We start from the raw sequence: 24,621 nt of genomic DNA on the forward strand, positions 1-24,621 counted from the left end.
GCTAGCTGGGTAACTCTCATACGGGAAACATGCAACAGAAACTATTCGTCACTGGACGAAGAGGGTTGGACACAGAGGTGTAAAAAAGTGTTCCTTGACATAACTCTACTCGACCTACTGGTATGTCTGGCTGTCTCCCAGCTTCCTCCTCTCCACTCAGTGTGTGTTGTCAGATCAACACATCTCTGTTTAGACAACAGAAGCCCTTCTGAAAGCAGACACCTTCCTTATCAGCTCTGATGCCTGAGATTCTTGAAGAACGAGAATGACAGTTTCATTCCTGGGTGGTTTTCTAAACCTGAATTAGGGAAACTATTTCTGACCAGAATTACCAGAATATCTGCCAACATGGACTCAGGAACAGCCACAGCGACTGGGTCCAAAGTTCATACTCCTCATGCTAATTGTGTACAGTTGTACAGTTACTGCTTATGCAGTTAGTATTCTACAAATTCACTTTGTTAAGCATTTTATACGAACAGGAACAATACTTGTGCCTTCAGACGTCATTAAGACAGAAGTGATCTGTCATTCTGTATTAACGAGCGCATGAGACAGAAAACACAGTGATCGACACCGTCGAGCATCAGATGTTTAAGTTCTGCAGTGAGCACAGTGAGCATGGGGTTTGTTTTACACCGATATTGAAGGTGTGTTTTCATTCTTCTTGGAGTGGCTGTGCCGTCGACACAGTGTGACATATGTGACGTAGCGCCTGGCTCAACCTGCCAACATCGTACATCTCATCGAACTCCACTTTGGCCTGCAGGGCTTCAGAGCGCCTCGAGAGGAGAGGAGTGGAGGCTAATGCTAAGGACTGTAGCATTTTATACCGATATATATATATATATATATATATATATATATATATATATATATATATATATATATATATACTGTATATATTAGGGGTGTAACAATACGCATATTCCGAGATTTCAAAGAGCTAAAGGATTTCTCAAAATGAGGAGACAAGGCATATTTTGCTGCCAAATATGGCCACTGATGGACAGTGAATGACCTACACACACACACACACACGCACACGCATGCACACGCACGCACACGCACACACACACACACACACACACACACACACGCACACACACGCACACACACGCACACACAACAAAACATAGACACGTGTTTGTTGAAATGTAATGGGAATATTGTATACATATATCATTTTATACAACAATTGTAACGTGTTTATATTCATATTAATGTAATTGTGTTCTTTTGTATTTTGATGCTTTGCCAACATTGTTTTTTTTAAACTTTTTTCCTCAAAAAAATTAATAATTGAGAAATTATTTTGTGACTCAAACAGTAAAATTAAAAAAAGGCAAAATAGCAATTTGGACAAATATATCTTTTACACTGAGTCTACAAAAGATTAATTTGGATGGCAAATTGAGTTCTTACATAACCTCTACTCACAAAATGTTCAGCAGCACACTGTGGAATGTGCGTGCACATGTGAATATGTGTGTGTGGGCTGCTGCATGGGGCCACAGGTCAGTTGGATTGTGTGTGAGGGTTTTCAGAGCGACAACACTCACAGAGACATTGTGAGGACAGAGGAAGAGGACAACAGTGGACTAAACACCATTCATCATTAAACAGATAACACATAAAAAGCCTTCGTGGGCCAAGTTAATGCAACCTGTAAATTAAATTCTGATGATGTGACATGTTCTATACTTTTCATGACAAAAATGCATGTGTCACGCTTAAAATGCTGTACTTGGTTGTAATTCAGGAGCTGATAAACAGCGGGGGAGAGCCACAACCTCAAATATGCTGAGCGAGTAATTACCACGACAGCAGGGAGGAGATGGGGAAGATCGAAGTGACAATCCCTTTCATCAGCTGTTCTAAGTTCAATACCAGCGTCCCCTCCCCTCGCCTGCCCTCCCCCCTCAGCTCAACCCTCACTAATAACCGTCTTCCCCCCTCTGTCCTGTCCTGCCTTCCTGCCCTGGCAGGAGGAGGAGTCCTTCCTGTCATTGGAAGCGCCTTTTAAAGGAAAGGCTGTGAAAACCAGGCTACTGTCCAGGAGATGGCTCCATAAAAACAGCAGCACCAGACACTTAAAAAAGGAGGCAGAGACAAACACACAAACAACGGTGCACAAAGGCGCGCGCACACGCACACACACACACACACACACACACACACACACACACACACACACACACACACACACACACACACACAACACCCTAACAAGACAGACATCCTGGACATCAATCCCTCAAACTCTTAAGCATTTTCAGAAATTTGGGCCAAGAGTATAAAACAAATTCAAATGAAGAAATTCAGGAAGTCACAATTCACTCGAGCGTGACAATATTTGATTCAAGGCCAAAAACTGGAAAACAACATTGATGTAATATTTTGTTTGTTGCATGGTCACAGACGTACGCTTTGTTTGTCTGCTGAGTGTGGGGTCGGGGGTGCATTTACGGGACAGGTTGTTAAATCGGGGTTTGTCCCTCCCATTCCTCATCATACATACAATACACCCTTTCTTTTTTATAACACCTAATAAACCCAGCTCTCTATTTTTTGCCTTTTTTTTGATATTAGTCTCCCACCACAATACTGGGCGAGCTGAATACAACACTGAGAGCCGACATGACTTCTCAAACACATCTTCTGCTACAAATCATGTGGATTTGAAATAGTTTTAAAGCATTTAGGTTGAATTACGGCATGAAAATAATAAAGTTGTACCTAAATGTATAATAACACCAGTTATTCACTGATACTTGGTTTCACATTAGCTTTTATACTGAAACTGACTCTTTTAGAACATGTCTTATCAGCTAAATCACATTTTTGATAGACATACAAGACAGACTAATGATTCAAAGTCATTACAGGCTGAAGCTAATGCGGTGTGGTGCAGACATGGCTGGAAGCTGCGACGCCCCGATCAGAGACAAGTTGTAACACGACTCACTGATCCTCAAAACATGTTGGTTTCAAGCAGTTCCTCCAATCAGCAGCCTGGGATTGTCTCCGCCAGCCTTTAGACGACTGTAACTGCAAAAAAAGATGTTACTGAACATTGTTTTAATGAGGTTTTTAGATCAGATCTACTCTTCAGCGATTCATAAACTACAGTATTTGTCACGTGTGCATTCCCAACAGATGAGCCTGTAGGCGTTTGGATAAATGCTATCTGTTGTAACGCGCAGACTGTAACCGGATTACTGTGCATAACCAGATTAGAGTAATAGTTAGATTTCAGTCTTTGCATGTTTCAACATCATATTGATGCCACAAAAGAAAGCAAGTCTGTGTTTCTTTCTGTGTTGATGAACTCACTTCAATCAGTCACATTCTCTTCCATTCGGGGTATGTCGTAACATGAAACCTTTTTTTTTCTGACCACCGCCAGCCACTCCACTCCAATCTTGACAATTTATCTAAATCTCTTAATCTAGTTATTTCAAGTAGGAACATCTGGTTCTGCTTCTAATCAGTGTTTTCTGTGTCTGTGTAAAAGTCTTTGATGCTAACTACATTTTAAGAAACTGGTAACTCAATTTGAAAGGTTTGATATGAAAAATTGAAAGTTGCAGGTTAAAGAAACATTGTAATTGTCTTGTATTGCAGCTGCAAGAATCTCTGCTTTCTTTGAACACACTGACTGAACTCGAATTTCCAGGTTCACAGAGGTTGTTTAGTGTGTAAACAGTGTAATTCCTTTAGTGAAAGGCAGAGTACAAGAGCATTTCATGACCCAGTGACACAGATTGGCTAGTTTTGTTTTTTTAAATAGTGATACTGGCGCAGGTACAGACAAAATAATAATCGGAGCCCCTTCCAAGAAATACAACACGCAGGCACCCCCTGAAACTAATATGTTTTATCTTACAAATCAACCACATATCTCTGTTTTTTAATCAGCTGCTGGCAGTAAAGGCATCCCCATTGTATCATAGTTAGCCCCACTCCTGCTAGGTCACGACATGATGGTCAAGGAGCATTGTTAAAATAACTTTGAAGAACCCCTTTAAAGTGAAGAGGGTGCCAGAGAAAAGGAGATTATCTCTGAATGAAGGGGAGAGCGTTTCCCCCTCAAGGCCTGAAACACCGAGATACAAAGAGTTACGGGGGGGGGGGGGGTAGTTCAATCCCAAATCCAACTTCATCCCTCCACTCCTCTCTCAGCTCTCGTCTATTTTAACTGCCCATGCCCCATACACGGCGCCTAATCTTATAATTGACTCTTTGTAAGTGTAATTGAATCATTAAAAGCTCTCGGTTACACAACACAAGGCGTGTAAACTGAGCCGAGTGTGAGCAAAAAATACACACACACACACTATTGGAAGAGGAAGATCAAGTATAAAAAGGGGGGGATGTTCAAAAGAGGAGAAAAACAAATGTCACATAGAGGGGAACCCCCCCCCCCCCCATTACTGCACAAGAGGCGGTGACAGAAGAGAAAGCGGACAGACTTTGGCATGTCCCAGCTCCCTGCAATGCCTCCTGACGTTGAAACAAAGGAAGGCAGAGAGGTGCTGAACTGCCTCAAATAAAAAAAAACACAGGAAAAGAGGACCCCCCTGTTAACGCGCACAGACACACACACACACACACACACACACACACACACACACACACACACACGCACACACACACACACACGGAAAGGAGAGAACGCTTGTGTCAAAAAGACACAGATGCCAAAATGCGCTCAGGAATTTAGAGTCACAATGTCCAACAGTGCATGTTCACTGAGAGCAACACAGAATCAGCAAACTCGTAGTCACTTTCCAATGTGGCCCTTCTTTAATGATGACAACTGTGTCAATGTTATAAATAGGGCGGCAACAACTATTTTTATTATCGATTAAACTGCCAATTATATGATCCATTAATGCATTTGGTTCGTCAAATTAAAACAAATAGTAAAAAAATGCTTGTTTTAATTTTCCAGAGCCCACAGTGACGTATTTAAACATCTTGTTTTGTTTGACCAACGGTCCAAAAAAAATACATTTTTATGATCTAAAACTGAGAAAAGCAGCAAATTAAATTGGAGAAGCTTCAGCCAGACACACAAGGTTTTTGTTGGAAAAATGACAATCGATTACAAAATAGTTGCTGTTTATTATCCTGTCGGTTTGCAGTCCACCAGCCCAGCCTCATGTTTGAGAGAGATGTTTGAGGTTAAATCTATGCTTGATTAAGAAATAAAAGTGTGAATGTCAGAGGTGAGTAACGCCTATTTGCATGCTACTGTCCATTAATGCTAACAGGGTACTTAACAGAAAGGGGCTGAATCACCCTCTAAACCCCGTGGCCAGTCAGGGAACATATTTTTACTTCCTTAAGTCCATTAAAAAATCTGGCTCGGCAAAAAAACTCAAACAAAAAAAACACTAAACTAAACCAAAACCGTTTTTATAGAAAGAAAAGGTGATTAATGAATATTTGTGGACATTTGTCTGTTAGAGTGGCATCTGGCGAAGCTCCTTAGCGAGTTGAAACAGGCCCTGCTGTGGTGTTTGTCATCCTGACTGCTCATCCGTCATCATTAGTGAGCACCGAGGACCTGCTTGATGCCCTGGTATCTACATACGAACTGAAGATAAATGGACTCGAGGTGCTCAGTGGGGACATCCCACGCTGCACAGAAGATATCAAACACAACATGAGCTACGCTCAGCTCGGTGACACACATGAATAGACTTCAGCAAGTCCGTTTCCATAGATAGAAAGAGTCAATGTTTGATTTTCCAAGCCACAAAACCAAGTGTGACCAAAGCGTCTGAGAGTGGACTCCATGACGATAACAAAAGGTCTGCTGATTCAGATATCGTGAATCTTTCTGATTTACCTTGGGTGACTGCTCCTGTGTTGTTGTTTGTTAACACTGCATCTTAATGCCTGATGCAATCTTTGCCTTGTGGAGCCTTGAGTTACGAAACGGCTCATGTGTAAAGTGATTCATGTTTTATCTTTAAAAAAAACTCACATCTCATTCTTACAGTCATCGTTTCTTCTGAAGAATATGAATCCGTCTGTAGAATGTTGCTCAAATGTGTTGCACAGCTTCGGGTGACTTTGTCCAATTGCATAAGACTGCTCATGTAGTGAAACGAATCAGTCCAATCATGACTTTGCTCATCTTTTGCAATCCGTTTCTAACTAACTGTGGTTAAATGCATTTATTGGCCAAATCACAGCCACGTGATTTCAAGGCCCATTTCTCTTCGATCTGTCAGTGCTGTTTCTGTTTGGACGTTGCTGTTTTCTGGACACGTCGTCGGGTCCCAAATAGTTTAAAAGAGCTGTCAATCATGTGAAGTCATTCATAAAGAAAACAAACACGATGATGTATAAATATGCACTCCCCAACTCACTCACTCACTCTCACAAAGCACACTAAGCGCATAAACAAACAAAAAGCAGGGTGAGAATGGGTACATAGAATCGAAAGGAATCCGACTCTTCCTGTGGAGAGAGCTCTATGATAACAAAACCAGGACTCTGATAAGAACACACACACACACACACAGCTGCTCTGTTCCAGTCTGATGGACAGGATGGAGTACTCACACTGAATGCTGCCAGTCCCGGCCCAGGCGAAGGGGTCCAGGCCGGAGAAGTAAGGGGTTGCCTTGCCGAGCATGCATGATCCTTGTCCGGACACATCAAAGAGGGGCCGCGGGGCAAGCCCCAGAGCCTCCATACAGTCAAACATGCTCCTCTCAAATCACAGCACACACAGCTAGCAGCTGTTTGTTCTGCAGCCAAGCTGTGAGAAAGTGACCGTAAAAACTGAGAAAAGGCTTCCTGTGACTGAAAGTAACTCAATGCCCTGCTGGTCCAGGTGTTCCCTGTCTTTCTGCCTCTTGTTGCCCCCTGAATGCCTGTCCTGTCCTGTCCTGTCTCTTCCAAACGTAGTCCTCTGGATGGACACAATCCTTCTCTCCGGCCTTATTTCTGCTCTACAACCCAAACTTCTTTTCCCCTCTCTGTTCCCAGATCACTTGCTTGCCTGCCTGCCTGTTTTGACTTCTCCAACTGATCTCATCTCCCCTCTCGCGGGCTCTTTGGGCCTCTCACACTCCACCACAGACTCAACCAACTATCCGCATGCTCTCCCAGCACAGAAAGAAGAAGAGGGAGGGGCGCGTGCAAGAGGGGGTGTGTACCTGCTTTCTGATTGGTCGTGCATCAACGCTTCTCTCCTTCCCCCTTTTCGCCTTCAAGTTTTCCAAATCGCCTTTTCATGTTTCATATTTTGCAAATGAAAACAAACACTCCTCACCTCCCCTTCCTCCTCCCTTGACTCTTTCTTCTTTCTTTTCCTGTATTAATTCCCTTTTTGTTTCACCACAGCAGGGAGCATTGCCTCTCTTCTAAACAGTACAGCTCCACCACCCGCAGCAACAAACTCCCACCTCACAAAGTCTGTTCAGAGAGAGTACGAAGGGGGCTCAGAGAGGACAATTAGGGAGAGTGTCATTTACTAATTTATCCAACTTTCCCTGTAAATAGATACCTTCCTGTGGTTTCGGTACAGTACAGTAGGATTAAAGTGGCCACAGAAACACAACACACCTGCTCACACACGATCAGCTAACCCCAAATGTCCCCCAAATTAAAAGCATATTACTTGAGTATTGTGTTGCATTTTAACGATAACCATCTGCAACAGTGTGGTATTGTTTTCACCTTGTGAGTCTGTGTGTGTGTGTGTGTGTGTGTGTGTGTGTGTGCCATCATGGCATTTACATGTCTGTCTGTGGACAGATTTTGTCACCACGATAGCGTCACTACAATAAGATGCAGTCATGAAACTTTACAGGTGTGTTATTAAGGAAATGAAGGCAGAGTTCAAAGATGGGTGTGATTTACATGCTGGTCACTAGTTTATATTCATAATTATTCCCATAAGCTTATTTTTTGACAAAAAAGAAACTGAAAAAAGAAAACCATCGACTAAAACAAAAAAGAAACGATAATGCTTTCATTTACGTTTTTATTATTCCCTGATCATTTAATTGAATGGAATTTGGTGCTCCTTGTTTGGAAAATAAAGGGACATTTCTGAGTCTATTATTAGATTTTAGTTGTGTTGCGTTGTGAGCAGCTGTTGATTTAATAAAGAAGACACAAACGTCATAAGAAGTTAATAGGAAGTCATCAGGAATTTGCAGACCTATAAAATAAAGTGTTACAGAGGAGAAAAAGAAGAGAAAATTGCAGGGAATGAACATGAATAAAATTCTATGAAAAAAATGTACATTCAAAAACAATTTAGAAGAGTCTGCAGCAATGTGGACAGACCGCCTAATTGTCCATTCATGCATATCTAACATTTCTGCAATTTGGGATGAAAATGATGACCTATTATTTGAGCTGAATTTTAAGATGAAAGTCTGATCTGTTTCACTCCACACAGCATTCCTTCTTTGTCTTTCTCAACCGTCATTCATCCACATGTCTCACTATTGCAGTTTCATTTATTCTCTTTCTCTTTACATTTGGTCTTGGCATGTGCGGATATCTAATTCAATTCCTTGAATTCAGTTCAAAATAGATTCAGTTATCTTCCCTCCCGGAGCTCATTGGATAGTTCAGCCACACTGAAGTGGGACTCTGCTGCAGGCGAACCACACCGGCCCGGTGTCTGGATAGTTTGTATACGAGACAGCCTCACCCACCTCCCTCTCCTCCTCCCTTTCCTCCCCTCGTTCAAGAGGGATGAACTCTGGAAGAAACCCCCACTGGGGCTTTAACACCCCCCTCCACACACACACACACACACACACACACGCACTCACACACACACACACACACACACACACACTGTCCTGCCTGTGGCTGCCTATGCTTCATATCACCCTTGTGTGTTACAATTCTCTATTTTCTTTGTTTTTCAACTGTTGTTTGTGAGTTTTGTTTATATTTATGCCAATCCCCCTGAATCCATTTCTTTAGATTTTTTCCATTAATATTTGGAGAATAACAGCATGCACCCAGCCAGTCTGCTGTTTTTTTACTTACATTTTTTTTTTAATTCATCTTTCGAGTAACCCCCCCCCCCCCCCCCTTCCTGGTGGAGTTTCTACCTGTCTGTCACCACCATGGCCGGGCGGCACACCAAAACACAATGACACACTGCAGGGAGCAGAGCAGCACCGTATGAGCCTGCTGAGCTCTCCCCACACCTTGAGACAATTACCCGCCTCACAGCACCATGCCCCCTGCTGCTGCTTTGAGGAAAGGGACATACAAATGCAGGGTGAATGTGAGGAAGAAAGAAAAAGTCACTTTCTTTCACTTTTAAGGATACATAAACTTTAGTTTATTTTAGTTGCGCAAATTGCAGATCTCTAATTTTCTCACACACATACACACAATTGGTAAGCGGAGCGAGTCATATTACAACTATTCACAATCAGGTTCTTTTAGCTGTTCATCCTGTCGTCATGTCTGACACAAACACACAGAGCTGAACAATGGCCTCCTCTCTCTCCCTCTCTCTCTGTCTCCACCAGCAACTCCGCCGGCTCGGCCGCAGATATTTGCACAAAGTCTCACTGCGGTCATCAGCAAGCGCACAAATACAGTCACAAATGTGAGGCAAGGAGTGCAAGACTGCTGGTTTGTGATATTCATGGGTGTTGGAATGTGCAGCCTACAGTGTGTGTGTGTGTGTGTGTGTGTGTGTGTGTGTGTGTGTGTGTGTGTGTGTGTGTTCGGACGCACGGGCAATTATGTGTGTATGTGCTTAAACAGAGTGCCTGTGATGAAAGACACAAAGAAAAACACACAAGCCTCGCTCTCTGCCTTTAGGTTCAAGTTACTAATATCACACACACACACACACACACACACACACACACACACACACACACACACACACACACACACACACACACACACACACACACACACACACACACACACACACACACACACACACACTCAAAACATTACAAAGAACAAGATGTGACTAGTACAGAAATTACAAAAGGACATTGTGTTCATTGTGGAAAAATACACTTCTTTTCCTCGTGATCAGCAAAATTTTTCTTCCTTTTCACAACTAACCTAGAATTTTGATGTTAACAGAATTTTAATCTTAATGCCATGAAAAAAAAGACATTTTGAAAAATATTTACTTAAAATCCAAAGATATTATCATGTATTTAAACTAAGTCCAGGAAGCACAAGGCAGAGAGCTTTAACCCAAAAGAGTTATTTGTGTGCTCAGATACCAATTCCCTTTTCCCGCTGCTATTAGAAAAAGAGGAGAGGATTTACTGTATGATTGAATACACAGCAGAGAGCTTTTGATGTTTATATCCGCTGATTTTACATCCAGGGATGTTGTGACTTTCATTTCATTGGTGAACAAAGTCAAGTCTTCTACTCACACTGATTAGGACCTGGTTTGAATTCATTGGCCAATCCAACTTAAACCTCAAAATTCATTTTGTAAAATTCAAGAACACTTTGCACCAATGAGAGACATGTAATTTATTCTAGAATAGGCTCATTATTTGCAATATTAGTAAAAATGATTTCCTAAAAACTAACTGATGGATAAACATCATGAGCAAGATTCAAGAGTGCGAGCGATTCCCCGCTAGCAGTCTCAGAAGGTTCAGTCCGTCCTCAGGCGAATAATGCCACACATTTTGGACTAAAGGTGAAAGCAGTGACCTACTCTCCTCCCAATCCCGTTGGTAGTGAAGCAAGATGCTGTTTCAAGGTCTTAAAAGCAGCTTGACAGGCTGACATCCAGATGGATTTGGTCCCTTTCTTTTTCAATGCATTGAGAGGCTCTGCTATTTATGAGAAGCCGGGAACAAAGCGACGATCCCAGCCAGCCATTCCCAGAAAGCTCTGTAGGCCTTTGATATTCTTTGGCACAGGAAAGTCCTGCTTTGACAAGACTAGTTACCTGTCAGCTAGATTGCTAGCTAGGGTGGAGACCTTTCCACTCTTCAATAACTCCTTATTGAATACAATTATCTACAGTCCTGGAACAAAATCTAATGTCGTGAAGAAGAAAAAACATTTCATCTGATGCAAAAATCCTGTAATAAGGACATTACTCTTATTTGTAATTTCATTTTTTGGGGATAAAGGATGAACACGTTTAAGTGCGGAATCTCATTATCTGGAAAAGTAATTGTTGAATCACTGGTGTTGATTTTCAGTGTTATAAATGTGCACTATGGGTCAATTAATCTGACTTTAAAAGTTACTGCACCTTTAATCTATTTTGACAACGTTGAAATGCCACAAATTAGCTGTTGATGTTATCAGCCTGCTTCATTTTTCTTACCCACTTTTCTATCTTTCCATCAAACGGCAGTACACGCATACAAGCCTCACCTGTCTTACTTCACCACACGCCCAACATTACCAAATATATGTAAATGAAGGCAAAGAAAACCAACAAAGAAGACAGAGCGAGACGTTGCACAGTTCAACTGCTAACTGAAGTTGGATTCAGGATTACTTAACGCATGTTACTTTGTGGTCTCATTGCTACAAGCTTAAGAAACCAAATGTGGTTTTATCACAATACTATTTCGTTCTTGTTTGCCTCGAGTGACAACTGTCACAAGTTGAAATAACGTAGATAACTGTGATTGATTTAGATATTCTGCATATACCCGACAGGTCTTCTGGGCATTTTGTTTTGTCACATTAGACCACCTGTAACGACCCTGACTGAACATAACGCGGCCCGGCCCCTCATATCTTTCTGTCTGTATTTGTATAACAGTCCCAGAGGCAACATGTCAAAGATGTAATGACATTGTGAGTTCTACAAGCCTGGTCGTATAGGGCCTGAGTCTCCAGATAAACAGATATCAGCCGCTCACTGAACACATTATCTGTGTGCACACAATGACACACACACACACACACACACACACACACACACACACACACACACACACACACACACACTGACAGTGTTTGGTCTGAACACTACACAGTCTACAGGACATTGATATGGATACAAGATCATTTTGGACATTTCTTCAACATACCTGCAGAAGTCAAATGTAGAGACCTAGATTAAACTGACGATAGTAGCATTCACACACTAATGGGTTTAAGCTACAGGTACCTGTATCTGTCCAGGGAGTCAAAAAAAATCTCAACATCTAAGATGAACTGAAAAAATATGACAAATGTATGATGATGCATGATGAATTGCACAAGCATTACAGGGAAATAACAGTGTGGAGTGCAAGGAATTACAGTTTAGTTATAATGCAGACTCAATAAAACAGTGCTTTGGTGCTGTAATGTCTGAGTAATATAACAGAAGTTAATTTTGAAGGAAATTGTAGTACATGAGAGCCAGTAAAAAAATAAAGTAAGTAATTCAGTCCTCGAATCAAATTCCTTTTCACAGTACACCATGTCTCTGAGGTCTTGCTTAGTCTCTGTGAAGTGCAATAGTGCCCCCTGTGACTCAAATGGTCTCTATCCAAACGCACTGCTTTTGGAGGCTGAATTGAGAAACTCTCTCATCTGCCAAAAGCCCCATCCTTCTTCTGAGGAAATCTACGTTTCTCTGTACTAATGATGAGATAAAACATTTAGATTTTATGGAAAGCTCCGCTGTCACAAGGAAAGATACAGGAGAACATTCCTGCCCACTGCAATAAGACTTTACAATAAAACAGCTCTGGCCAGATCATCCTCCACATAACTACACACTGCTACACTGTTGTTTGCTGGGGTTGATTTTGAATTTTTGCACAACTGTTTTTCACTGTTTTACACAGAGGCAGATAATTTAACACTACTCTATTTCATTGTATATACTGTGCATTTTTGTTTTATCTTATATATTCTGATATTTAATTTGCCATACTCTGTTATTCTATTGTATATATTGTGCATTTTTTAATACTTAATATTTTGGTTACTCTGTTACTTTGCTTTTTGGTGTGTCTTGCTGCTGTAACATACAAATTTCCCCCCGGGGATGAATAAAGTACATATCTATCTATCTATCTATCTATCTATCTATCTATCTATCTATCTATCTATCTATCTATCTATCTATCTATCTATCTATCTATCTATCTATCTATCTATCTATCTATCTATCTATCTATCTATCTATCTATCTATCTATCTATCTATCTATCTATCTATCTATCTATCTATCTATCTATCTATCTATCTATCTATCTATCTATCTATCTATCTATCTATCTATCTATCTATCTAAAGCGCCAACTTACCCAAGGGACCATGCTATGTTTGCGGGTTTTCCAGCCTGCCCTCTCTGCTCTCCGCCTGGTTTACCACATGGAAAAACTCTTCTCTTCTAATCTATCCTCTCCTCAATGCATGATTTAAAGCCTGATTACAGCCTCAAATAGACCCTGAAGACAAAAATTGTGGCGAGTCTCAACTGCTTCACACGAAACAGAGATCTAGCACACTATCTTGTCATGTGTTAGTGGGTGGGATCAGGATTTCTTGCCTTTCTGAATTAAGCTTTCATTTAGGTCAAGTGATTTGCAATGACACTTCTTAAGATGTACATCTTTTTAAGGCACTACGCTCTGTTACAGTGATGTATAACAAATCTGCAGAGTTGTTTTTTTGTAAGTTGTGTAAATGATTTGTACATTATTTTGTATTACTTACACAATGCAGCCATCTCTTTGGGAAGGTCTGTCCCAAACCGGCCGAAAAGGTGGCTACTGGCCAGCAGGTCAAAGGGGGAGTGGCTACGCATGGAGTTAAAGGTGAACGGGTACATAGCTCGGGGGAAGCCGGTCATGTGACGCACTTGGTGCTCCCTGTTGGTTGCCATCGTGAAAAGTGCCGCTGGTGGTTCGGGTGACGTTTCTCCGATTGACTTTCTGATTCTTTCGTCTCCCTGCGTCTGCTTCGTCAGGGGCCTGCGTTGAATTTGAAGTGGCCTGCTGCCATTCAGCCCCTCTCAGCTGCGAGAGGGACGCTGCTGAAACAGGGAAACAGACGAGGACCTGACCAGGTCCAGACTCTGTAGAAAAGGAGGGAAGAGAAGGGTTTAGATACTGGAACTATGAAGTCAAACACATAGAGCATATGGCTTAACAACTCACCTAATGTCAAATCAATTCAACAATTCAAACAAAAAAAACAGTAGCCAATACAATCAAAAGCAAACTCCAGACGAGGAATAAAACCATGGAAGACAAAGAGCAAAAAGAGAGTGCTGAAGAAACTTCTCTCATGCTTTTTGTCCGTCTTCAAAGTAGTGCAATGATTTCAGGCAACGCCATATGATTTCAATCAGCAGAACTGGATTATAAAGGGTCTCTCTGTTCCCTCTGCCAGCCGACTTGAGAACAGCCAGCCACGACATGGGCACAATTAACCCTTTACCACAACAGACACACATGACCTACTCGTTCTCACTGAGCCCCACACCGCTGTGCCCTCTGAAGCACAGAAACCGCTGGAGGTTTGTGGTGATCACCATGTCTCACCTTTTCTGACTCACATCGTGTGTCAATAGGTTAAAAGAGGGCGGCTCGCCCATCTTTCATAACTCTCTCGTGCCCTTCAGTGATTTCATGAGTGGGTGGAGCTTAACTCTCTGTGGTGGAGCCGTGTGGTAAATACAGCTCGGCAAAAGAATGTCTTGTTGTTTTGGGCCTGCTTCGGCATGGGAATCAAACACGCAGGGTGGTTGAGACACAGACGGAGGGAATGATGAATTTACAAATGTCCCCCGTTGAACTACTAAAAAGAATACACAGATTCAGTCAAAATACATCGTGAAAAAATACAAATTGAGAGGAACAATCTGTCCTTTAAAATAGCAAACCCCTGTCCCTGTCTCTCGATTGTGCTGACAGACTACTAAGGAGCAGAAATAAAACTATAGTAAACATATATACTGTATCTATACACTGTAGTATATATATATATATATACGTGTATATATAGATGCAAAGGGATGCCCCATACTCCACATGTGGCGGTAAAGACACCGGCAGCAGCAGAGCCCTCTTACAGGACAGAGACATGCAAACATACACAGACACAAATGGTCACACCACACTCACAGAATTTATCTAGAAGTGCTCTCCTCCCCGCCAGGTGTGTCTGCAACGACCACAACTGGAATGTTTTCTTCCAACGAATACAAACTACAAATTGCCTACACAGCAAACACATTAGACGCGTTTTTCATTTGCTGGTCTCACGCAACAGATGCGCTCTCATTTAAATCTGTGCAGTTGTCTGCACTGGCTTCACCAGTTCACAATAGTCAGGAATCAGCAGTCAATGACGGTATAAAACAATAAAATATGTTTGTGTGTTGAGTGTGAATCACTGCAACCACGAGAGGTGCTTAACCATACAGTCATGAGCAGAAAAAACCACAGACAGATGGGTCCAACAGTATGCCAGATTAGCCATGGACAGACAGACAGACAGACAGACAGACAGACAGACAGACAGACAGACAGACAGACAGGCGCGCACACACGCACACGCACACGCACACACACACACACTCTCTCTCTCCTGGTGGAAATAATAATAATAAAAATCACATGTCAATTTTACAGTAACATGTCTTTCCAGGACAAGGTCCCAGTTAATCTCGATAATTCACACATTTACATTAATGTTCTCATAGTTCGTCAGCCCTCACTGATATAAATGGGGTGGACAAAATAATAGGCTAATCATCAGGCATCTGTGCTGCTACTATTAGAGTACAGTTCTTCTACATCCTGTTGTTGCAGCATCTATTTCTTCCCACACACACACATTACACATTCACATACAAAGCCACAAAGTCAGCGCAGCGAGTGTTGTTTTTAAAGTCCCATTTCGCATATTGACATTTGTTCTGTAACTGCTTGGCTCTGCGGCGGTTTTTCTTCACTGCAAAGGCCAGTTAGGGAGAGTCCCGGCGACTATTTTCACAAAGAACTTTTGTGTTTGAAGATCAGAAAATGTCAAACACAGGTTGGACAAAGTGTGTAGTGATTAAGAAAAGTGATTACATACATGGTGTGGAATGGTCACATTCTGCAAAACATAAGCATGCACATCTAAAAGCAGAACACAGAAACATACAAGCACGGGCATGCAGGCTGCAGAAGTGAAGATACACAGATGTTCTGTGACTTTAATCATGTTCATGGGCGAGCAATCAGTGGAGAACACACTGCGTTCACACATGCTACAGCTAAAGGTGCAATTGACCGAGAAAAAACAAGCAGTAAGTACAGGACGAGGATCCCTCCACAGATGTAGCTTTTGAGTATTTCGACTTGAAAAAAGACTTTAAGTTGACTCTTTAACCAATTTAAATTCAAAGACTGAAATCACCAGTATGGAAGCCAGATGTAAAAGGATCGAGATGAGGGGGAAAAAGTGTTGAAGGCTGAAAAAAGGATGGAAAATGATAGAGGGAAACAGAGGAAAAGAAAGGGAGGGAGTTTCAAGCATCTGGCAGGCCATGTGTAAGAAGTGAACAGAGGCCTATTAATTAGAGCCATACTGGTAACTAGATTAATTAGAGAAAGAGCGGACTGTGGTAAAGCAGCACGGGAGGAGGCAGAAAAAACAGGCCGAGCAGTTGCAAAAAAACATACATTAGATTTACGCCACGGTTTTATTTCCACTAATAAACTATGAAATAACGTGTGCCCAAGCCAAGGAATGGTTTCTTTCTCTCTAATGAGTAACACCTCTCCACCCGCCCCCTCCAGGGGGAATACACCTTGGGTAGGGCAACAAACGCAGTGCTGTGTCTCCGGGCCTCCAGGCCTCAATGCTGCTTTTATGAGACCTGGCTGGGTCAGGTCAGACTGGGTCACCTGGTCCTGCTGACACACACACACACACACACACACACACACACACACACACACACACACACACACACACACACACACACACACACACACACACACACACACACACACACACACACACACACACACACACACACACACACACACACACACACACACAGGCATTCACACACACACACACACACACACACACTCACACACACACACACACACACACACACACACGATGCTCCCTTTCCCAGACTATGGGGATTAAAAACAGCTTTAGTGTAAAAACGTTGGGGATTTCCACCTCGTACTGTCAACTTTGTTTTCACATAACTTCCATCAAACTACGCTTCCGGGAGCGACCTCATTGTGTTCAGAAGTTGTAAATATCTTTGAAATGACAATTTTTTTTTTCCAATAACATGTTTTAAGTGCTTATTAGCAGAATCATCTGGACACGGTTACCCTGGGTGTAATTGTGACAAAACTGTATGGTTGAGGTTATAGATACAGATACAGGAGAACATTCCTGCCCACTGCCATATCACTGTATAATAAATCACCTCTGGCCAAGTCAAACACAAGACTGTAACACTGACACACTGTTGTTGCTGCTGTTGGTGATCTTGTGCAAGACTGTTCTGTTTATTTTTATTTTTCCTACTTAGTTGACTTAATACAATTCTATTCAGTGTATATACTGTGCATTTGTATTACTTTGTTTCTTAAATTGAATAGGTCCTGCTCAGTTATTGTATTATATTGTATGTAGTGTGCATTTTCCATACCCAATATTTTATTTTATTGTGTAACCCTGTTTGCTGCTGCCACAGACAAATTTCCCCTTGGGGATGAATAAAGTACTTTTCTATTCTATTCTATTTCTATTCTATTCTATAGTTATGACACCACACACACGGAAAGTCAGTACTGAGAGTCTGTCCACACTAAGCTGGTTGTCATTGACATGTGAAAACGACGTGTCCAGAGAGTGTTAGGAGCCCACCTCACTAAATTTGCAACGAGTAAGCGCATGATACCATTTATTTTCGCTCACTTTGACATGTTTAACTAATCAAAGCAAACAGCATCCTCGCAGCCCCTGCATGCATCTGTGGGCGACAATCGTCTATGAAAGGTGACACTGCAACCGCTTTCTTCTGCAGGCAAGCGGCACTTGAACATTTGCCTTAGGTAGTTTTCATTAAAAAACGGAGCCGACCCTGAGCTATTCGGTGCCCTATAGGCAAGGTTTAAGCTGGTTCCCCCTTGTATCGCAGCCAGCTCCACCACCAATCATTGTGCTCATACACTCGCACAGAAAATGTACTTTATGTCTTTGGGATGCAGCTACGCAGATCATTTCTCAAAATTAAAAATGTGGTGTAAGCTATTAGTGTGATGCTGTGGGCCCCATAGGGCGTATATGATGTGCTTCATAGTTATGTTGGGGGCTTTTTTGTAATACTTCGGAATTTTTAAAATTGTTTTCATCCCTCATTTGGGGCGCCACGATGGATGGATGGCGCTCCTAGAATTCACCTCTACCGCCTATGTCTAGGGACAGTTCTGCATAAAAATCTTTTATTTTTATTATGGAAAAGCAAGTAGTCATATAATTCCCAGCAGTGCAGAGTCAAGTTTAAAAAGTTTGCTTGGTCAATTGCCCAGCATATAAACCAGTTATTATATCGACCACGTAACAGTATCCATCTGAAAGGACGAATAGCCCCTATAGTTTCCTGCCCTGTTCTTACTGTTTGGACAGGCTTCAAAGTGGCAGCAACTAAACAGCTGCATTGCTAGTGTTCAATGTATTGCATGTCAGCATGCATCAGCCTGTTTTGACGATCATTTACTCTTTAAACAGTCCCTCTTCTTAGAGTAAAGTTTCCTTCTTTTTGTCTCAGTCATGAAATCCAATCAATGGCACATAGACAGGTTTCGTGCTCTCATTATTACTGACACTTCAAAGCAAACTCTCCTTGTAGGACCAGCGTTGTATGGAGGGAATGAATTTGAATCGGTCTAAAGTATTTGGAGAGGTTGGTCATTGGTGGATGCCCCTTCTGGTCCTTTTTGCCTCTTTCCCTCCTGTAAAGTTATAAGATGTGTTGTAAACTGAATCTGAGAGTCAATAAACATTGAGGTGTCTGGTAGATTATCAGTAAAACAAACAGTTCTTGATGTAAAGGTGATCATCTTGACTTTAGTGAGCTTAATGTTCTAACTGTACAAAAATAGATCTCTATTATTCATGAGTGTATCACCAGTTCTTTATTTGAACTATGCATGGTCAACATTGTATTTTTATGGCAAAGCATCATGTGTACAATGGGGAAATATGTTAGCACTGTGAATGTTTCCATTACATTTAAACAGTGTCATTTGAATTACTCCAAACTAGTAATAAAAAAGCTAATAAATTCATCACACGATGTCCTTTATTGCGTATGATCATGTGTAGCCTCAGTGTCGGCGCATCAAATGGATTATGTTGAGGACGGTTTTCTTCGCGTCCTTAAAGTGGGTTCACTCTGGTGAGAGTGTGAACAAAAAAAACAGTTTGTCTGATAATAAACACGCTGATCTTTTGGACTGAGAACAAGACACATGAACTGAAAAGTCAATTTAAGTTCTTTAGTCTTGTCATGTGCACAACAATTACAGAGAACCAGTTGTTTCCTCTGGACTCAGGCACACTCCAGCAATGCTCATTAATATATACATAAAAGAAAATCACACAAGTGAAAGATTAATCTGAATCTAAGACATAAAATAGTGCAAAAATATAAACAAATACAATAAAAGTAAAGTAACATGAACTTGTGTAGACAGTTTTTCACATGACTAAACTGAACGTAATGTAGTGAATATATATGCGTCATAAGAAGTACTGGATATATTGAGAGAGGTCTAAAAATTGTTTTCTTCTCATCTTTCGGTTTCCACACTTCCAGTGTGTGGGTTCGGTCCAGAGCGGTGTGAGTCAGCTGGAAAATAGGCAGCTATTCAATGGCAAAGTGCTAAAGACTTTATTTTTTACTTTCTTTTTGAATTCGTGGGTTTTGTTATCGTTGTTATTTTGTGAACATGAGCTGAGCTTTCCTTATCTGCTGTTCTGTCTCTTTCATTGTGAAATCTATGAAAAGATCATGGTTTTGCTCAGCTTGCAGACCTATCTATGGAGACAGAGTGATATTGGGAAGGAAATCACGAGGAAAGGAAAACACAATGTCTGCATTTGACCCCACAGAGTTTCTGCGTATGACATCACGCCACAGAGTAAACTAAAAGTCTGAGTGCATATGAAGGCTTAAAACTACCCAAGAAACAGCCAAATGCAAGGAAAAACATGACTTCAGCAAAGACAATTGGCTTTAAACCGTAAAACCACAATCAAATTTGACTTATTCTGAGAGAATGCAGCCAGGGATGATGTGTGCTGAACACGCCGAGAAGAAAATGCACATACTGACACACAGAAACCATTACAGAGGGGGAAAAACACAGGCACCATCACCCACAAACAACATAATGAGACTCTCCAACAAATGACCGTACTATATTTTAAGTCAAACTGACATGTGAAAATGTCTTCTGACGAATATAAATATTGCTGCGCCATAAACCATCAGTGTCTGACAGACATCCTATTACCGCAAAATGGTTCTGGCTGTGGCAAACACTTATTTCCATTTTAATTAAGCCATTATGTTGTTTAGCTTAGTCAAGAATGTGTACACAGATGTATGTATTCGGCTTCAAAACGACATTTGGAATTTGTTTTCCATGTGTTTTTACTCAGAAACATATTTCAGAATGATTGCCAGACATTCATTTTATGAAAGTGATTTCCAGTAAACAGGATCTGATCTACCTCACCGAGTTTATAGAGGCTATTAAATAGAACCATGTTTGAAGTTTGAAGGGGACGATGTTGACAATCCGTTTGGTCCCAGTGACGTCTCGACCTAAAGGCAATAATTCCACATGTTGGGAAATACATGATTTTGCTTTCTTACCGAGAGTTAGATGGGAAGAATTAAACGTAATACATTCAAATCATCAACATTTTGTGACACTTTATGTCTTGTTCAGTGTACAAAAGTACTTAGTTGCACCCTCTCATGTCACTTCTGATTCCACAGAACCAAGATGGCGCCGGCCAAAATACCAAACTCAAGGCTTCTAAACCGTAGTTCACAAACCAATGGGTGAATGCGTCCACTTCCTATTTATAGTCTATGGTTTTCATTCTAAGCTATGCTTTGTAGTCAGGATACAAACATGAGAGTGGTATCAATCATCTCATCTAACTTTAAGTAAGAAAGACAATAAACTTAGTTCTAAAACATGCTGAATTATTCCTTTAACTTCACACCCAAACCTCGACTTTCTTAGAATTCAGTCTTCAATCCACAAACATCTTTAAAAATAGAATTACAATATTTCTAAAAGAGGGATATTTCCATCATGAAGAAATGTTAATGGACACAACCACTGTTCTCAGGAAAGAGTGTTAGAGTAGAGTCGTTATGCTGAATGTATTTGAAATTCGGGCTGTATCCGCCACGTTTCCATTTTCAAATTGACGATCAATAAAATTGACAACTTTTTGCAGAAGTAACTTTTTGAGTCAGTAAAACTACATGTTTAAGTTAAACAGCATATTTCTACGACATACTGCGATTTTAGTATTATCAAAAAAAAGAAAGGAGGATCAAATAGGAAGGGTCATTAATTACATACATGTTTATTGTTTTGTATTGTTTTACTTTGTTATGTAATGTGTCTTGGAGCATCTAGAAAAATACAAATTATTTATATTGTTAACATGGATTCAATTTATGGATACAATTTATAATCAAGACATTCGCACGACACCAAAGTACAGATTGGAGTTACAGCAATCATCTCCCCTCAGTATTGAATGATCTGAAAGTCTCCACAAAGTGTCACTTCACTCTCGACTAACGTACAGCTTTACTCTTGTGCACAAATTCAAACTGTCCGACATACTTGGAATAACACAGTGTGCATGCTGTGTTAGCCGTGCTAATGGGATGATGATGTTGATAAAAGTAATGCTTCATAAAACACACAATGTTGTCATTATGTGGAGCCAAACCTGCGGGCTGCCGGAGGTCTCCAGGTCGGAGCCGGGGTCAGCCCCTGTCGCTCCAGGCTCAGCAGCCCGGGCCATGGGTCAGGCCTAATTGAGGCATTTGGTGGGCAGCTTTTCATTTAGTATTAAAGTGAAAAGTGTGTGCAAAGACTGCCTGAACCCCCCCCCACCACCGTCTATGTATTACACACTCAGAATCGGTGTCTTGCTGTTCCTTCACGCAGCAGCGGATTAGAAGGGACTTGCCTGTGCTGAAGAGAAGCCCCGGGCCATGATTAAACACACTGAGACACATTCAGCCTTGAATTTAGACAAACTGCAGCGAAATCAACAATGAATGTGACTTCCAAATTTCTGTAGCCAATTGGATAGCCGAAAGACTGCCGGTGCATGGCTCTCTGAATAGCTGTGGACCACATGTAATTCTGCAGAACAAGAACACATTTGCGTCTTCTGCGCTTAAAAACAAGTAGCAAAAGCTCGCTTCTTCATTTTGTAAGTTCCAAGTTTCCATTTCTGTGTAGCCAGCATGAGAACAACCCTGTACATAATCAAACTCAGCTGACACCAACCAGAAAAGATGGAGTTTTTTTTTTTTATGTTGAGGATATAAAGAAGAAAGAAGTCAGTGAGACGGAGAGAAAGAGAAATCGGGGCCGGACAGCCTCCTTAGCCTGAGGGGCTGTCAGTCTTGAAAAGTGTAGAAGAACAAAGATGAGATCGCAATGTAGTTAAAGGAGTTATATCCAGCACACCCAAACCCATGAACACACACACACACACACAATTCTTTTTCCAGAAATGTCTTCTCCAAATGAGGAAACCAAAGAAAAAAAACAAGACTTAACCAAAAGCAGATGCATCCACCCTAAATGTTACATTTTAAAAACTGAAAAAAAAGTCTGACCTGGGATCAGAGGGACAGTTCCCTCAGTAGCCGGCACTCTGCGGACATCCACTGACAGGGAAAACGACCAAGTGACAGAGTTATATTTAGCGAGTCTGACACTGCTCTCCAGAATGTGCTCTCTCATATACTATGTATTGTTTACACCCAGCTGTTTATGCCCCCGCTTATAGACTCGCCCACCTCTCCCTGGGGACGTGCTGATGAGAATTCCTCCAGACATTAAGGAAAATTAATCTGGAATAGACTTGTCAAGACTTTGCTACAATAGCTCTCGCAGCGGGGCCTCGCGTTGGAGCGCATGGCGTAGAGCGGCGTGCTCAGCAGTGTGGTGTTAGCGGACAGACGAGGGCAGCTCGGATCAGCTGGAGGAAGCACTTAGCAGATAAATAGCATCTTAATCACAATCATCAATCATGCAACGTGTCTGTATTCATACAGCACATAGCGCACAAAGGATGCTATTTGAAAGGATTAATAGACTGTGTAAAAAGGGGGACAGTACGTGTATTCACACACACACACACACACACACACACACACACACACAATGCAAAGCAGCGGCAGCAGTGATTAGGCACACAGCAGACTTGTCTTGTGATATCCGGAGTAGCCCTATTTCAGTGTTTCCATCCCGCTTATGTAATTGTGTGGATGGAAACCTGTTTACATAACCTTCGGGGGGGGGGGGGGATGAGTGACTGCAGAGTGCGTTCATACTCAGGTACACCAGACCTACTCAGCCATTTGTGATGTTGATGGAGTGATCCATCAAGTCTGACAGCCAGTCTGTTGGCTGAGAGCCTGCAGGCTGAAGCAGTCACTTTGTCTGCTGCTGGAAAAATGGCCTGAGACGGATTATCGGGCTCACCTGTAGCACACAAGACTACACCGAGATTGCAACAGTATAAAACAGTTTGTCGGGTTGGGAATAAACTGATGTGCATCCTTCAGCGGGGCAAAACAAATGACACACACACACACACACACTTCTCCACAAGCATTCATCTCCTCACATGTAGCACATGCAGGTCCTGATCAGCTTTCATTCCCCCTCCTTAGCTGTGTCTGTCTTTATTTACCGCTCGCTTGAAATCTCTGTTCTCAATTAAAGTTGTCCTCAGGAAACTCAATCTCTCCACTCAATCTGCTGTCCCAGAGACACACACACAAAGAGAGCGAAAGAGAGCGAGAGAGAGAGAGAGAGACAAGAGAAACACACACACATCTCACTCATGCTCTGACATGTCTTCTTTTCTCACACACACACACACTGCCAACAGAAGTTTCAAGGAAACAAAGAACTTGAAAAATGGAATTGAAAACCAAAACTTACCAGAAGTGTGACGTGAACGCGGCACACAGCGTGGTGGTTAGTGAGGCTTTAGCTGAGACGGAGCGTGGTAGTTGTGTTTGCGACGATAGAGCTCAGCCTGTTGCATTCCGCCTCCCTCTCCTTTCCCCTTCTCTCTCTCTCTCTCGCTAACACACACCCTCTCTCCTCTCTCTCTCTCTCTCTCTCTCTCTCTCTCTCTCTCTCTGTCCTCCTGAAATCATTGTGTACTTTGATTCACAAACCCTGCCTTTGTCACGTGATCCAACACTTCAAATATACAGCACATTTTTTACCAGCCACAGAATGCCCGAAGGAAGGGAAAACAGGGTCCAGAAAGCTTAGGTTTCAACTTGCTGCCCACCCCCCTCTCTCCCCCAGTCCCCCTCTCTCTCTCTCTCTTTGTCTC

General features: G+C 41.8%; 1 protein-coding gene across 1 annotated transcript in view; it reads right to left on the reverse strand.

Moving 5' to 3' along the window:
* LOC306775304 (retinoic acid receptor gamma-like) overlaps positions 1-24,321 on the reverse strand; it is a 33,222-nt gene extending 8,901 nt beyond the window's left edge. The window contains exons 1-2 of the mRNA XM_079265630.1: positions 24,216-24,321; positions 13,675-14,035 (exon numbers count right to left, since the gene is read on the reverse strand). Coding sequence (XP_079121756.1) covers positions 13,675-13,843 — 169 coding nt within the window. The 5' untranslated portion in view covers positions 13,844-14,035; positions 24,216-24,321. The remainder of the gene's footprint in view (positions 1-13,674; positions 14,036-24,215) is intronic.
* Positions 24,322-24,621: the final 300 nt, after the last annotated feature.

This window comes from Melanostigma gelatinosum (assembly GCF_949748355.1).
Source record: "Melanostigma gelatinosum genome assembly, chromosome: 3".
In the NCBI taxonomy this organism is placed as follows: Eukaryota; Metazoa; Chordata; class Actinopteri; order Perciformes; family Zoarcidae; genus Melanostigma; species Melanostigma gelatinosum.